Genomic DNA, 14,852 nt, shown 5'->3' on the forward strand with positions numbered 1-14,852 from the left:
AACCTTCACCCATGTGATTGAGTCCATCTCAAATCAGTGACGTCATAAGTTATAGGAGCAGAATTAGGCCATTCAGCCCATCATGCAATCATGGATGATCTATCTTTCCCTCTCAACCCTATTCTCCTGCCTTCTCCCCATAAACCCACACATGTAATCAAGAATCTGTCAATTTCCGCCTTAAAAATCCCAATTTCTGCGGAGATGATTCAATCTACTGGGTATCACCAGGGTTATCTGTATCCTTCATTCCTGCAGTGGGGACTAGGACAGGGATAATGGTTCCAGGGATGGGGGATTTCAACTACTCGCTGTAGTTTATGATGGCGGGGGAACCTCATTGAAACTTACCGAACAGTTAAAGGGCCAGAAGGAATGGATGCGGAGAGGATGCTTCCACTAGTGGGAGAGTATCGGACCAGAGGCCATAGACTCAGACTGAAAGGACGTTCCGTTAGAGAGGAGATAAGGAGGAATTTCTTTAGTCAGAGGGTGGTGAATCTGTAGTTCATTGCCACAGAAGGCTGTGGAGGCCGAAAATTTATATTTTTAAGGCAGAGATTATCAGATTATTGATTAGTACTGATGTTAGGGGTTATGGGGAGAAGGCAGGAGAATGGGGTTGAGAGGGGAAGATAGATCAGCCATGATTGAATGGCGGAGTAGACTTGGGTCATCAATTCCGCTCCTGTAACTTATGAAATCTGCTCTATGCCTGCAGTTTCAGAGCTACATATAGGATCAATGAATAGAGATGGGATTGGGTAAATTTAGAGACTCAAGTTTGCCGCCTTCTATAATCACAAAGAAAAAACACTTGTTTCAAAATCTCACGACAGCGAATTGCACAACTTTGACAATTAACCCATCAAATTTTGGGGTCAAGTTTACTTTTGAGAAAGAGAAGTCGCACTGGACACGAAAGGTGGTACCTTGACAAACGACAATCACCTTGCAGTCTTTTGAGGGAATAGTTTTGGAACTGTGGCGGTTATGGAAGGCATCGATGCAGGCCTGGAAATTTCTGGAAATAAGTGCTCCGTCCTCCCAGCTGCAGTCTATGTAGGGCAGCCCCATCCACTTGCACAGGTAGTCGGGCTGGCCGGACGGCGGGGTTTTGTGGCAGGAAAGCGCTGCAGTGTAAGAGTTCAGTTTAGTTTATTGTCCCGTGTACCGAGGCGCAGTGAAAAACGTGAGGCGGATAAGAGTCAGTCCTCGCCCAGATAAATACAGGCGGCTATGAATAGCAGGGCGGCGCGGTGGCGCAGCGGTAGAGTTACTGCCTTATAGCGCTAGAGATACAGGTTCAATCCTGACCGCGGGTGCTGGCTGCTCGGAGTTTGTACGTTCTCCCTGTGACCTACGTGGGTTTTCTCCAGGAGCACCGGTTTCCTCTCAACACTCCAAAGAACTACAGGTCAATTGGTCTTATTAAAATTGTAAATTGTCTCCAGTGTGTGTAGGATAGTGTTAGTGTGCGGGGATCGCTGGTCGCCGCGGACCCGGTGGGCCGAAAGGCCTGTTTCTCTAAAGTCTAAAGTAAAGTCTAAAGTGGTGTTGTAATTTCTGTTTGAAGAAATTATTTAATATCATGATTTACTGCAACAAATTAAACATGGTGCGGAGCAATGACTGTTCCCAAAGACTAGATGATCCAATGTCCTAGGTGTGGTTTTAGGGAATAATCAATACTGCTGTTCTAGTGTGAAGCATCCATCTTGTGTGCAAACAGGTAACAATACCCCATCTCAATATAATAACAAGAGTTAAGAATGCATCCAACAACCAGGACAGGAGTACTGAACAATGTGAGGCTTTAGAGAAGCAGAAACCCACTCGGAGATTAAGGCTGGGTGCAGAGAAGATGTACGAGGATGTTGCCAGAACTCATGGACATGAGCTAAAGGGAGAGGTTGATTGAGCAGGCCTGGACTCTATTCCCTGAAGTGCAGGAGGATGAGGGGTGATCTTATAGCGTTGTACAAAATCATGAGAGAAACAGATTGGGTAAACGCACAGAGTCTCTTGCCCTGAGTTGGGTCATCAAGGACCAGAGAACATAGATTTAATAGGAACTTTGAGGGGGTTTTTTTCACAAAGGGTGTTGCGTATATGGAACAAACTACAGCAGGACATAGTTGAGGCAGGCACTATCGCAATGTTTAAGAAACATTTAAGGCAGGTACATGGAAAGGATAGGGTTAGAGGGATATGGCCAATGCTGGCAGGTGGGACTAGTGTAGATGGGACATGTTGGCCGGTGTGGGCAAGTTGGGCCACTGGGCTTGTTTCCGTGCTGTATGAATCTATGATTCTATTATACTTCAGTTCATAAGAGTGATCAGAAATACTTACATGAGATGTCAGAATGGCTGGTTGATGATTTACTTGTCTTCATAGCTAAGGAAGAAAGACAATTTCACTTAGGGCTCCGAGATAATTTCACTTAGCACATGCGGTAGACGCACAAACTGACGCAGAGAAACTTCCACTTACTGAACCAATGTGCTTAATTCCTTACAGAATGTTTTTTGATTTTTTTTTATCATTTAGAGTCAAGTGTGTTTTATTGTCATGTGTCCCAGACAGAACTATGACATTCTTACTTGCAGCAGCTCAACAGAATATGCAAACAGTACACTGTGAACAATATAATAAATGAGAAAATATATGTGTGTGTGTGTGTGTGTGTAATTGTATGTGTACACACACATGCACGCACACATACATACACGCAAGAAACATACACACAAGAAACAGACAATATTAGTGCAATTAGTGCTGCACCCGCTGAGTTTCTCCAGCACTTTTGTCCACCTTCGATTTTCCAGCATCTGCAGTTCCTTCGTAAATATTAGTGCAATAATAGTCTATGTAGTTTAAAGCTACATAATTAATTAATGGCAGAATGAAACACGCAATGACTTAGAAAAATTGTAGATACAAGAAACTGCAGGTGCTGGTATACAAGGGGCAGCAGATGCTAGTATGCAAAACAAGACACAGAGTGCTGGAGTAATTCAGCGAGTCAGGCAGCGTGTCTGGAGAACATGCGGGTGGCGTTTCGGGTCAGGAATCATCTTTATATGAAGAAGGGTCCCGACCTGAAATGCCACCTGTCCATGTTCTCCAGACATGCTACCTGACCCATTATAGGTTATATATAGCAGCACGTTAGTGTCTTGACCTGGAATAACTGTTCTGCAATCCTTTGCTCGATCAATGATCAATGTAGGATGAAGACAACATGGGAACCTGGAGAGCGAGGTCCAAATAAAAAAAGATCTCTATCTTTACGGAATTGAACTCTGCTCATCAGCAGAGCATCACCATTCCTGGTAGGAGCTGGCACTGTGTAAAGTGCTTTGTGCTTATTGGACATTAGGGCATTTTATTGCCAGATGGACTCATTTTTAATACAGAGCAAAATTCCATAATCTCACCCTAAACTCCAGTGTTAATTGTGAATTGAATTTGCTGGGTATACGTAAGATAAGCAAACGAGACAACTTGCATTTATAATGCGCCATTTGCAACTCTTTCCCTTACTTTATTCCCCTACTCTGGGCAAGAGATTCGGTGCGATTACCCAATCTATTCCTCTCATGCAATCCTTTCATGCCTCACCCAGTATTTTACACTTCAAAATTAATGACTGGATTCAATGTGGAAACACAACAGCCAAGTTTGACACAACAGGCTTCTCTGCAAATTAACAGTTTGTTAACGAAACGATAAAGTTTTAGTTATTACTCCCATTCAGTCCGTACAATGTCACTTTAATTCTCTACCCCAGTCCCATTCTGAGCTTTGACCTCCTACAATGCATGTTTGAGATACGACACTTCATATTCGCTGGATATGCTGAAGCACTCTTGAACATAACAACTTTTTAGATAGCCACTCCTTTCTTTAGATCCCACTTTCTCCGCAGATAAGAGTGTTTGATTCTTTTTTTTCCCTTTTGAGTCTCTCGCTCGCAGTTATTGTTTCCTTGACAACGGTGGCCTGTGCCTGACCACAGCCATTCCTCTGCGTTTCCTGCTTGTTTTCCTTTCCGGGGTTGACAAAGGGTTCATGACCTGAAACATTGACGTAGTTCCTCCCCCCCGCAGATGCTGCCTGGCCTCCTGAGTGTTTCCCACGTTTTGATTTTTTGCGGGACAGTGGCGCAGCGGTAGAGTTGCTGCCTCATAGCGCCAGAGACCTGGGTCCGATCTGTACGGGGTTTGCACGTTCTCCCTGTGACCACGTGGGTTTTCTCCGGGTGCTCCGGTTTCCTTCCACACTCCAAAAATGTGCAGGTTTGTAGGTTAATTGGCTTCAGGAAAAAATTGTAAATTGACCCATGTGCGTAGAGTGTGCTAGTGACGGGGATCGCTGGTCGGCGTGGACTTGGTGGGACAAAGGTCCTGCTTCCAAGCTGTATCTCTAAACTAAACTAACCGTTTAGATTTACAACCTATGCTAGAAATAATCTATTGATTGGTAATGTTTAAGTTTCTTTCACTATTATGTAATAGAAACCATAAATATCCATCTGGCTGCAACACTTGGAATGTTGGCCTGGAATTTATTCTCAGTCTCTCCCATAGGGCTGGGAGGCGCAGGGTGAGGTTGTAAAACACGACAGGTTTGGAAACGCATGGTTTGGCATGGATTAGTCTGCAAAAACAAACTGGGGACCAGATGGTGTTTGTATCGAGGAGGCTTAGCATTTGTAGCTACGGACCAAATTGATCATTTCTGCTAACCTCGCATGAGAAGTGGTGGAGAGAAAGAGAGACAGAGACAGACAGAGAAAGAGAGAGAGGGAGAGAGATTGACAGTGAGAGGAGAGAGGGAAGGAGAAGGAGAGGGAGTGAGAAAGAGAGACAGTGAGAGGAGAGAGGGAGAGAGAAAGACAGAGAGAGGGAGAGAGAGAGACAGAGAGAGGGAGAGAGACAGAGGAGAGAGGGAAAGAAAGAGAGACAGAGAGAGAGGGAGAAAGTGAAGGGAATGTGGAGAGGGAGAGATTGAGAGAGAGGGAGAGGGGGAGGAGATATCAACCAGCTGAATTCAACTCAACAAAGCCATAGAAACATAGAAAAATAGGTGCAGGAGTAGGCCATTCGGCCCTTCGAGCCAGTGCCGCCATCCAATATGATCATCTAAAATCAGTACCCCGTTCCTGCTTTTTCCCCATATCCAATGATTCCCTTAACCCTAAGAGCTAAATCTAACTCTCTCTTGAAAACATCCAGTGAATTGGCCTCCACTGCCTTCTGTGACAGAGAATTCCACAGATTCATAACACAAAATTCATCTCAGTCCTAAATGGCCTACCCTTATTCTTAAACTGTGACTACCCTAGTTCTGGACTTCCCCAACATCGGGAACATTTTCCCTGCATCTAGCCTGTCCAATCCTTTAAGAATTTTATCTCTATAATAAGAATCCCTCTCATCCTTCTAAATTCCAGTGAATACAAGCCCAGTCGACCCATTCTTTCATCATACGTCGCCATGATAGTGAGAACCTCCCTTCATCTATAACATCACAAAGAAGCTTCACATCTTTATAACCATATAACATATAACCATATAACAATTACAGCATGGAAACAGGCCATCTCGGCCCTTCTAGTCCGTGCCGAACACTTACTCTCACCTAGTCCCATCTACCTGCACTCAGACCATAACACTCCATTCCTTTCCCGTCTTTGTAATCGTTTTTAAAGCGGTCTCAACGAACAGAGAAATAATCTAGGCCGTGCAGGTCCTGACTGTGAGCCAGCATTAGAACATCGAACAGCACAGCACAGGGACAGGCCCTTCAGCCCATCATGTCTGTGCCGAACATGATGCCGAGATAAACTAACCATCTCCACCTGCACATGACCCATATTCCTCCTTTCCTGCATACATACATGCCTATCGGAAAGCATCTTAAATGCCCCTATCGCATCTACCTCCACCACCATCCATGTCACAGCTTTCCATGTACCCACCACTCTCTGTATTAAAAACATTGCCCCGTGCATCTCCTTTTAACTTTGGCCCTCTCACCTTAAAGCTATGCCCTCTAGTCCTCGACAGTTGAAAATAAAGCTTCTGGCTGTCTATCCTATATGTGCTTCTAATAATCACACATAATTCTATCATGTCTCCTCTCAACCTCCAGCATTCTAGAGAAAACAATCTTAAGTCAGTCCAACCTCTCCTATAGCTATATCTAATACCCTCTGATCCAGGCAGCATTATTGTAAACCTGCGTAGGAAGGAACTGCAGATGTTGGTTTAAACCAAAGATAGACACAATGAACCATTGTGGGCTCTTTCTTTCCTTGACACAATGAACCATTGTGGGCTCTTTCTTTCCTTGATCATCATTGCTTTTGGCATATCTTTCATTCATTTGTTCTATGTACCTTCCATATCTCTCGTTTCCCCCTCCCCTGACTCTCAGTCTGAAGAAAGGTCTCGATCTGAAATGTCACCTATTCCTTTTCTCCAAAGATTCCGCCTGACCCACTGAGTTACTCCAGTATTTTGTGCACATATTGTGGTAAACCGTATCTGCACACATCTTTTCTGTAATGGGGCGATTAGGACTGTAATGCTGCCTAACCAAAGCTGCATCGTGACTTCCCTACACTTACACTCAATGAAGATATTTCTACAGAGCTAGGTAATCTTGCATTGTAAAGTTGAAGATCCTCTTCGTGTTATGGTTCAGATTATGCGGAATATTTTGCTCAGCATCAGTTAGAAACACATTATTCAGCTGACCTTTCTCTACAAGTCACACAAACAATCATTTTTTTAGACCATTAACTTTTACTCTGCAGGATGAAAAACGGTCGGCCTATTCTTACCGATTACTCTCTCCACGATCCGGTATTGCTTATTGAGTTCGTGAGTCATCTCCTGCTGACAGTTGTAGTACTCAACGTCTTCTGGGGATGCTTTGGACAACCTGTTTGGGCGGGAATAATTAGTTTTAGTTTAGAGATACAGCGTAGAAACAGGCCCTTCGGCCCACTGAATCCGCAACGACCAGCGATCCCCGCACATTAACACAATCTAACACACACTTGGATTGCAACCTTGTCGTGGTCGGGGAGCTTGTGTGTCTCAGTGACCCCTAGAGCTATGCCAGCGGGAGATTCGTCTCCTGTTAGGGTCTCCCATGCTGGACAGGTCAAAGGGTAGAGGCGAAACGAAGAGCGATCCACTGGTTTTCCAGGTTGGAGGTTGAGCACATGGCTAACAACCCTGTCTCGTAAAACAAATATGTTACGGAAACAGCAACTGAAGGAATCAACACTGCTGGGTGTGATGGACTTAGCCCAGAACAGACAGGAGTGGAGGACCTTCGTTGCTGCCCTATATGCCAAGAGGTATAATAGGCAGTAAGTACGTAAGGACAATTTTACATTTATACCAAGCCAATGAAGCTACAACTTGGATGTCTTTGGAGTGTGGAAGGAAACCATAGATCTGGGAGAAAACCCGCGCGGGTCACGGGGAGAAGGTACAAACCCCGTACAGACAAGCACACGTTGTCGGGATCGAACCCGGGTCTCCGGCGCTGTAAGGCAGCAACTCTAACACTGCGCCACCGGCGATTGAGAAGCAACTTTGTGGTACAATTACTGGTAAAATGGCAGCAAAATCACTCCAAAGGTACTCCATAAAAGGCCACACACAAATTGGAGGAACAGCATGTCATATTTCGCTTGGGCAGCTTACTACCCAGCGGTATGAACATTGATTTCTCTAAATTCAAGTAACCATTGCTTTCCCTCTCTCTCTCCGTCCCTCTGCCATTCTAGTCCTCATGATAATTGCACTGTTTGTATTCCTTGGTTAACACCTCGTCCCCAGCCAGCAATGGACCATTGTGGCCTCCACCTTTCCTAAGTCATCGATGCACCTTCCCATGCCTTTATTGTCCCCCTCCCTGACTCTGAATCTGAAGAAGGGTCTCGACTCAAAGCGTCACGGGTTCCTTTTCTCCAGAGATGCTGCCTGACCCGCTGAGTTTAGTTACTCCAGCATGTTGTGTCTATCTTCGGTGTAAACCAGCATCTGCATGTTCCTGCTTACACATACTCCAAACCTTTGATGTTCTTTGCATTTCATCGGCTGGTCAACAGAAGCCAATTCAACCTTCCGATGCCAATTTGGAAAACACTAAATATAAGATCCTACCAGCACATGTGCCTTTAATCTGATGAAAGGGTGTTACTTGCTCTTAAACTAAACAGTTGTCAAAGGAAGGTACACAAAATTGCTGGGGAAACTCAGCGGGTGCAGCAGCATCTATGGAGCGAAGGAAATAGGCGACGTTTCGGGCCGAAACCCAGTTGTCAAAGGAAGGTAGACAATCGGCCCGAAACGTTGCCTATTTCCTTCGCTCCATAGATGCTGCTGCACCCGCTGAGTTTCTCCAGCACTTTTGTCTACCTTCGATTTTCCAGCATCTGCAGTTCCTTCTTAAACACAATTGTCAAAGGAAGATCTTCCAGCCAAACGTTTCACCAGAAAGACCACTAAATTGGGGATGGACACTGATAAGGAAGGCACCTAAAGCATCACACAAAGGGCGGTGGGTGTATGGTCGATGAGACAGGGACTATCCCAATGTTTAAGAAAGTCAGATGGGTACATGGATAGGACAGGTTTGGATGGATATGGGCCAAACATGGACAGGTGGGACGAGTGTAGCTGGGACATGTTGGCCGGTGTGGTCAAGTTGGCCCTGTTTCCACATGATATCACTCTGTGACAAACCAACCTCCCTTCTATTGACTCCATTTACACCTCACGCTGCCTCGGCAAGGCCAGCAACATAATCAAGCACCAGTCTCACACCGGTTATTCCCACTCCTTCCCTCTCCCATCAGGCATGAGGTACAGAAGTGTGAAAACGCACACCTTCAGATTCTGGGACAATTTCTTCCCAGCTGTTATCAGACAACTGAACCATTCTAGCGACAACTAGAGAGCAGTCCTGAGCTACTACCTACCTCCGTGGAGACCCTCGGACTATCTGTAATCAGAATTTACCTTGCACTACACTTTTATACTGTGTCAGTGCACTGTGAATGGCTCGACTGTAATCACGTGCCGTCTTTCCGCTGACTGGTCAGCATGCAACAAAATCGTTTCCCTGCACACGTGGCAATAAATGAAACTAATAAGATTCAGAAGAATCTGGCCACACCCTGGCTACAAACTCTTTGAATCACTTCCCTCTGGAAGGCGACTCCGGACGGTCAAAGCCACCACAGCCAGACATAAAAACAGCCTTTTTTCCACGAGTAGTAGCTCCACTCAATAACCAAAAATCTGTAGCCCCCCTTTTGCTCTGGTATTCTATTTAATTCACATGTTTAATCGATAATGTTTAATTAGTAATGTTTTATGTGTCATTCCTAACTGTCAATGTATGTCATGTTGTCACGTGCGGGCGGAGCACCAAGGCGAATTCCTTGTATGGGAATACTTGGCCAATAAACGCATTCATTCATAGAGAGCCACCCATTACCACTGGTTTATATCCTCCTCCTTCTTGATGAAGTTCTCCAGCTTCTTCAGCCCCTTCACTTTCTGTTGCTTCAGCGACTCCTCGCTCTCCCACGTGTTGTGGATGTAGGACCAGCCCTTCCACTTGATCAGGTATTGCACCTCCGACTCATCTTTCTCCGGATCAAAGTCCGCTCCTGGATTTCCATCTGCCTCCACCGCATACACCGTGGTTCGGGCACCGATGGCTGCCAATGGGGAGAAATAAATGTATTAGACCAATTCCAAACCACCAGATCCACCGGGAAGCTGCCACAGTGCGAGCTCCGTTATGAAGTGGGAAAGAACTATATAGGCTGGTTTAAATCGAAGACAGACGCAAAATGCTGGAGTAACTCAGCGGGACAGGCAGCATCTCTGGAGAGAAGGAATGGGTGGCGTTTCGGGTCGAGACCCTCCCTCAGACTGATGTCAGGGGAGGGGGCAGGACAGAGATAGAATGTAGTCGGAGACAGTAAGACTAGGTCGGAAAACTGGGAAGGGGGAGGGGATGGAGAGAGAGGGCAAGCAAGGGTTACTTTAGGTTAGAGAAGTCAATGTTCATACCGCTGGGGTGTAAACTACCCAAGCGAAATATGAGGTGATGTTCCTCCTATTGCGCTGGGCCTCACTGACAATGGAGGAGGCCCAGGACAGAAAGGTCAGTGTGGGAACGGGAGTTAAATTGTTGAACAACCGGGAGATCAGGTAGGTTTATGCGGACTGAGCAGAGGTGTTCAGTTATGAAGTGTTTTATTAGAGTCATGGTGCCTGACTTGAGCTGACTATCTGTGTCGAGGTAGCTATTGGGAGTTCACGTTATAGGAGTAGAATTAGGCCATTGGGCCCATCAAGTCCACCACCATTCAATCATGGCTGATCTCTGCCTCCTAATCCCATTTTTCTGTATTCTCCCCATAACTGACACCCGCTCTTATCAAGAATTTGTCTATCTTTGCCTTAAAGTTTAGAGTTAAGAGCTTAATCTGATAAAACATCCATGGAGTTTAGACTTTAGAGATACAGCGCGGAAACAGGCCCTTTGGCCCACCGGGTCCGCACCAACCAGTTCACCCCATACACTAGCACCATCCCACACACACTCGGGACAATTTGCAATTTCACCAAAGCCAACTAACCTACAAACTGTACGTCTTTGGAGTGCGAGAGGAAACTGGAGAACCTGGAGAAAACCCACGCGGTCTATCTGCGAGTTCGATCGGAATAATCTCGCAATGTCGCCCTCAACACAGATAGTCAGCTGACAATGGGCTCAAGTCCGACCACTGGGCTCCAGAAAGTGACGCCAAGCTCAAAGAAGCAACCAAATTTTGTCAAAGTCTGTCAACAGCTGGCTTGTGCATAAGCAGTGTCTGTATATGTTACAGCACCGTGAGGGTGATGAGTGAGGCGGGATGAGGGATCGGGGACGGTGAAGGCCTCGGGTACTGATAGTGGGAAGACGTCTGAAGGCTCCTTGACTCTGCTCCACCATTCAGTAAGGGGCACAGTGGGCCTGAGGCCTCATCAACATGACTGTCTCACCTCTAAATCCCTCTGGTTCTGATGAAGGTCACCAACCTAAAACGTCTCGATCCGAAACGTCACCTATTTCCTTCGCTCCATAGATGCTGCCTCACCCGCTGAGTTTCTCCAGCATTTTTGTCTACTTTCGCTTTTTCCAGCATCTGCAGTTCTTTCTTAAATCTAAAACCCTAACCACTCTCACACTAGAAATGCCGAATGACCCAACTATTTCCTGTTTTTAATCCAATTCCCTTGATTCCTTTAATATCCAAAACATTATGGATCTCAGCTTTTAATTTACACGCCACTGTGAGATGCATGCCTTTATCCCACGTTCCACTTTCATGCCACAGCAAGCAGTCACAAAGTCTTACAGCGTAGACACAGGCCTTTTCGGCCTAACCTGCCCACACCGACCAACATGTCCCATTTACACTAGTCCCACCTGCCTGTGTTTGGCACATATCCCTCTAACCCTGAAGAAGGGTTTCGGCCCGAAACGTTGCCTATTTCCTTCGCTCCATAGATGCTGCTGCACCTGCTGAGTTTCTCCAGCATTTTTGTCTACCTCCCTCTAACCCTATCTTATCCATGTACCTGTCTACATGTTTCCTAAACATTGCGATACTACCTGCCTCAACTATCTCATCCAGCAGCTCGTTCCATACACCCAGCCCCCATTGCGTAAAAAAAGTTACTCCTCAGGTTCCTATTTAATCTTTCCCCCCCTCACCTTAAGCCTATGTCCTCTGGTTGTTGACTCAGGGCTTCTTCAGAATCTATCCTTCCAAGCTTTGCATGGGGGTCAAGGCAGAGATAAAACTAGGTAGGGGGGGGTGGGAACGGGGGATGAGGGGAACAAGGAAAAGTGGCTTGAGTATGAAGAAAGGTCCCAATCCAAAATGTTGCCCGTCCATTCTCTCCACAGATGCCGCCTGACGCAAGCACCTCCAGCACTTTGTGCTTTGTTCAAGGAAGGGGGGATTACCAGATAAGAAGGGGGAGGGGAGGGGAGAGCACTACTATCTACCTCTTTGGTGACCCTCGGCTTATCTTTGACCGGACTTTGCTGGCTTTAACTTTAACATTATTCCCTCATCATGTATGTATACTTGTAAATAGCTCGCTTGTGATCAATGATAGTCTTTCCACTGACTGGTTACTTGATTGACTGACTGACTGACTGGATACTTTCTTTTTTTTTATTTTTTATATTTTTATTAGAAGTACGGTAAGTTACAATAATACACAACACATATGTCTTAATACATTTTTTTTTTTGTACCGCTTCATTTTTTAAGCTTTAAGAAAAAGATAGAAGTAAAGAAAGTAAGGAAAGTGCGCAAGAGTCGTGAAGGTGCAAGAGAGTGTTGAGGAAAAAAAAAGCCCCTTAGAAAAGAAGTTAGAGAAGGAAGTAAAGAAAGAAAGAAAGTAGACCCTAGAAAAGAAGGAAAAAGAAAGGAGAAACAATCGCTCTATTATAACATTAAACTCCGCAGAAAGGGGACTACCAACCAAGTCTGTTTTTGTTGTTGTTTATGTTGCCAGATCCTGGTACCATTTATTTTGACTGGATACTTTCAAGAGAGAGCTAGATAGGACTCTTAAAGATAGCGGAGTCAGGGGATATGGGGTGAAGGCAGGAACGGGGTACTGATTGGGGATGATCAGCCATGATCACATTGAATGGCGGTGCTGGCTCGAAGGGCCTGATGGCCTACTCCTGCACCTATTGTCTATTGCAACAAAAGCTTTTCACTGTACCTCGGCACACGTGACAATAAACTGAACTAAATTGGCCATTCATCTCACCTCCTTTTTTCCCACGGCGGGAGTCAATCACTTTCTCGATGGTTTCACTGTCGTCGTTCTCCTCCAGGGCCGGCTCTCCTGTAACTTCGATGAGATCATCTGAATCAGTCTCAAAATCATCATCTTCTTTATAACTGCAAACACAACGGCAGTGGCATTACACAGCTGCCCTGGAGCTGCAAAAACGAACCCGTAGCAAAAATCCAATCACGGCCCGCCATCCTCACTGCGAGGGCCGGAGAAACGTGCTCAGTGATGCAGCGGTGAGAATCACGGCGTCAGCCAGCGTGCGGAGCGGACGGGCGAGGAGTGGGACGCCGGTTCACTAGTCGGTCCAGATGTCCAAGGAAGGCAATGGCTGGAGTCCCGTACTAGTCTGGGGCTTGCCTGGAACGTGGACTGGACTTTGAAAATGGTGCCAAAACATGGGGGCTTCAGTGGACTATTTCTGTGTACTCGCTAATCGGGGATGTGCTTGCGTACAGCAATACTCTGCTGGACTGTTAGCAAGAAAATGTGGTCTCCACTTCACACCATTGGTGGACAGCCAGGCTTTGTGCTGTATGAACCACATCTTTTAACATCTCTCCAATTTTCCACCCTAGCGTAAGGCTTGCTTTGGCTTTGCCTGCATTCCCCACCCCCCTCACCATCACCATGTCTCCCAGCTTATCTCTGTCACTTTGCCCAGTTCTGATGAATGACCGTGAGACTAAAGTCGTTTCAATTCTCTTTAGTTGAGATGGTCAAAGCTCTGCTGCCTAGCTCGTACCCTGCATCGATGTTGCACTTTCTGACACACACTGGTTCTTCGTTGGCAATTTTAGAATTTCCGTTCTTGATTTCAATTCCTACTGTAACGGAGCAGAAGACCTACTCTCGATACATCTAGTCCGGAAAAGCTGACTGCATCCAACTCCAGCGAGGTGCAAGACTCAGCAGAAAGAGGAGGTGTGCCAGATCAAGTGAAGACTCCACTAACCTCACGTTTTTGATCACACACTTGCGTGTCTGTCGCTTGGGAGTGTCATCATCATCGTCATCCTCGTCGGACGAATCCCTCCTCCTCTTCTTTCCCCGCCGTGCCGCCTGCCTTTTCCCCCGGGTCTTGGCCATGGGTCTGAAACAATGACAAGCATGAGATCAATTGGATATCAAAGCAGGGAGTTCAAGTCCACTGATGCAGCTTAACAGTACACCAAGCTCCTGGGGGTCAATTATATCCAGCCTTGCCCTCTGCAAGGACCCCAGCTGACACAAACGTATGGAAGCATTAGGGTTAAAAAAGACACTAAGTGCTGGAGTAACTCCAGCAGGTCAGGCTGCATCTCTGGAGAGCATGGATAGTTGATATTTCAATTCGGGACCCTTCATTAGATGCATTAGGGTATTTGATCTTAGTTTAGTTTAGTTTAGAGATACAACGCGGTGATCCTTCAGCCCACCGAATCTGCACCGACCAGCGATCCCCGCACATTAACACTATCCTACACACACTGGGGATAATTTACAGTTATAACGAGCGAATTAACCTACAAACATGTATGTCTTTGGAGTGCGGGAGGAAACCAAAGATCTCGGAGAAAAACCACACGTGCAGACAGCACCTGTAGTCGGGATCAAACCCAGGTCTCTGGCGCTGTAAGGCATCAATTCTACTGCTAAGCCACCGTGCCCCCCCCCCCCCCACCCATCTCTGGAGGTACGATACTGCAGCTATTACAGTTACTTTTGTGATTACTTCAAAGAAGGAGACAGGCTTTTTCTCCACATAGGAAGGTGAAGGATGGGAGGATATGAGGAGACCGATGCTGGGAGGTAGTGGAGAGATAACAATGGAGAGAAACAAAGATGGGAGCACGGCACCCTGTACCTCATGCACGCGGGGCCTAATTTCCATTACAGTGAACGTTCTCATGGCCTCAATGTTTAAACAGAATTCCAGACTTGATGCACAGAAAC

The 14,852-nt window shown here is 46.1% G+C and overlaps 1 protein-coding gene across 12 annotated transcripts in view; it reads right to left on the bottom strand.

Annotated features, from left to right (window-relative positions):
• The window catches only part of chd2 (chromodomain helicase DNA binding protein 2), a 110,604-nt gene that overhangs the window by 51,079 nt on the left and 44,673 nt on the right, over positions 1-14,852 (bottom strand). For all 12 annotated transcript variants that reach the window (XR_004416802.1, XR_004416806.1, XR_004416805.1 and 9 more), the window contains 6 exons: positions 13,873-14,010; positions 12,891-13,024; positions 9,535-9,760; positions 6,857-6,957; positions 2,356-2,400; positions 952-1,133 (listed from right to left, as the gene is read on the bottom strand). Coding sequence is in view for 7 of the 12 variants with exons in the window: in XM_033050133.1 (XP_032906024.1) it covers positions 952-1,133; positions 2,356-2,400; positions 6,857-6,957; positions 9,535-9,760; positions 12,891-13,024; positions 13,873-14,010 (826 nt within the window). In the remaining 5 variants the exon portion in view is untranslated. The remainder of the gene's footprint in view (positions 1-951; positions 1,134-2,355; positions 2,401-6,856; positions 6,958-9,534; positions 9,761-12,890; positions 13,025-13,872; positions 14,011-14,852) is intronic.

The sequence above is a fragment of the Amblyraja radiata genome, chromosome 34 (genome assembly GCF_010909765.2).
Source record: "Amblyraja radiata isolate CabotCenter1 chromosome 34, sAmbRad1.1.pri, whole genome shotgun sequence".
Taxonomy (NCBI): domain Eukaryota; kingdom Metazoa; phylum Chordata; class Chondrichthyes; order Rajiformes; family Rajidae; genus Amblyraja; species Amblyraja radiata.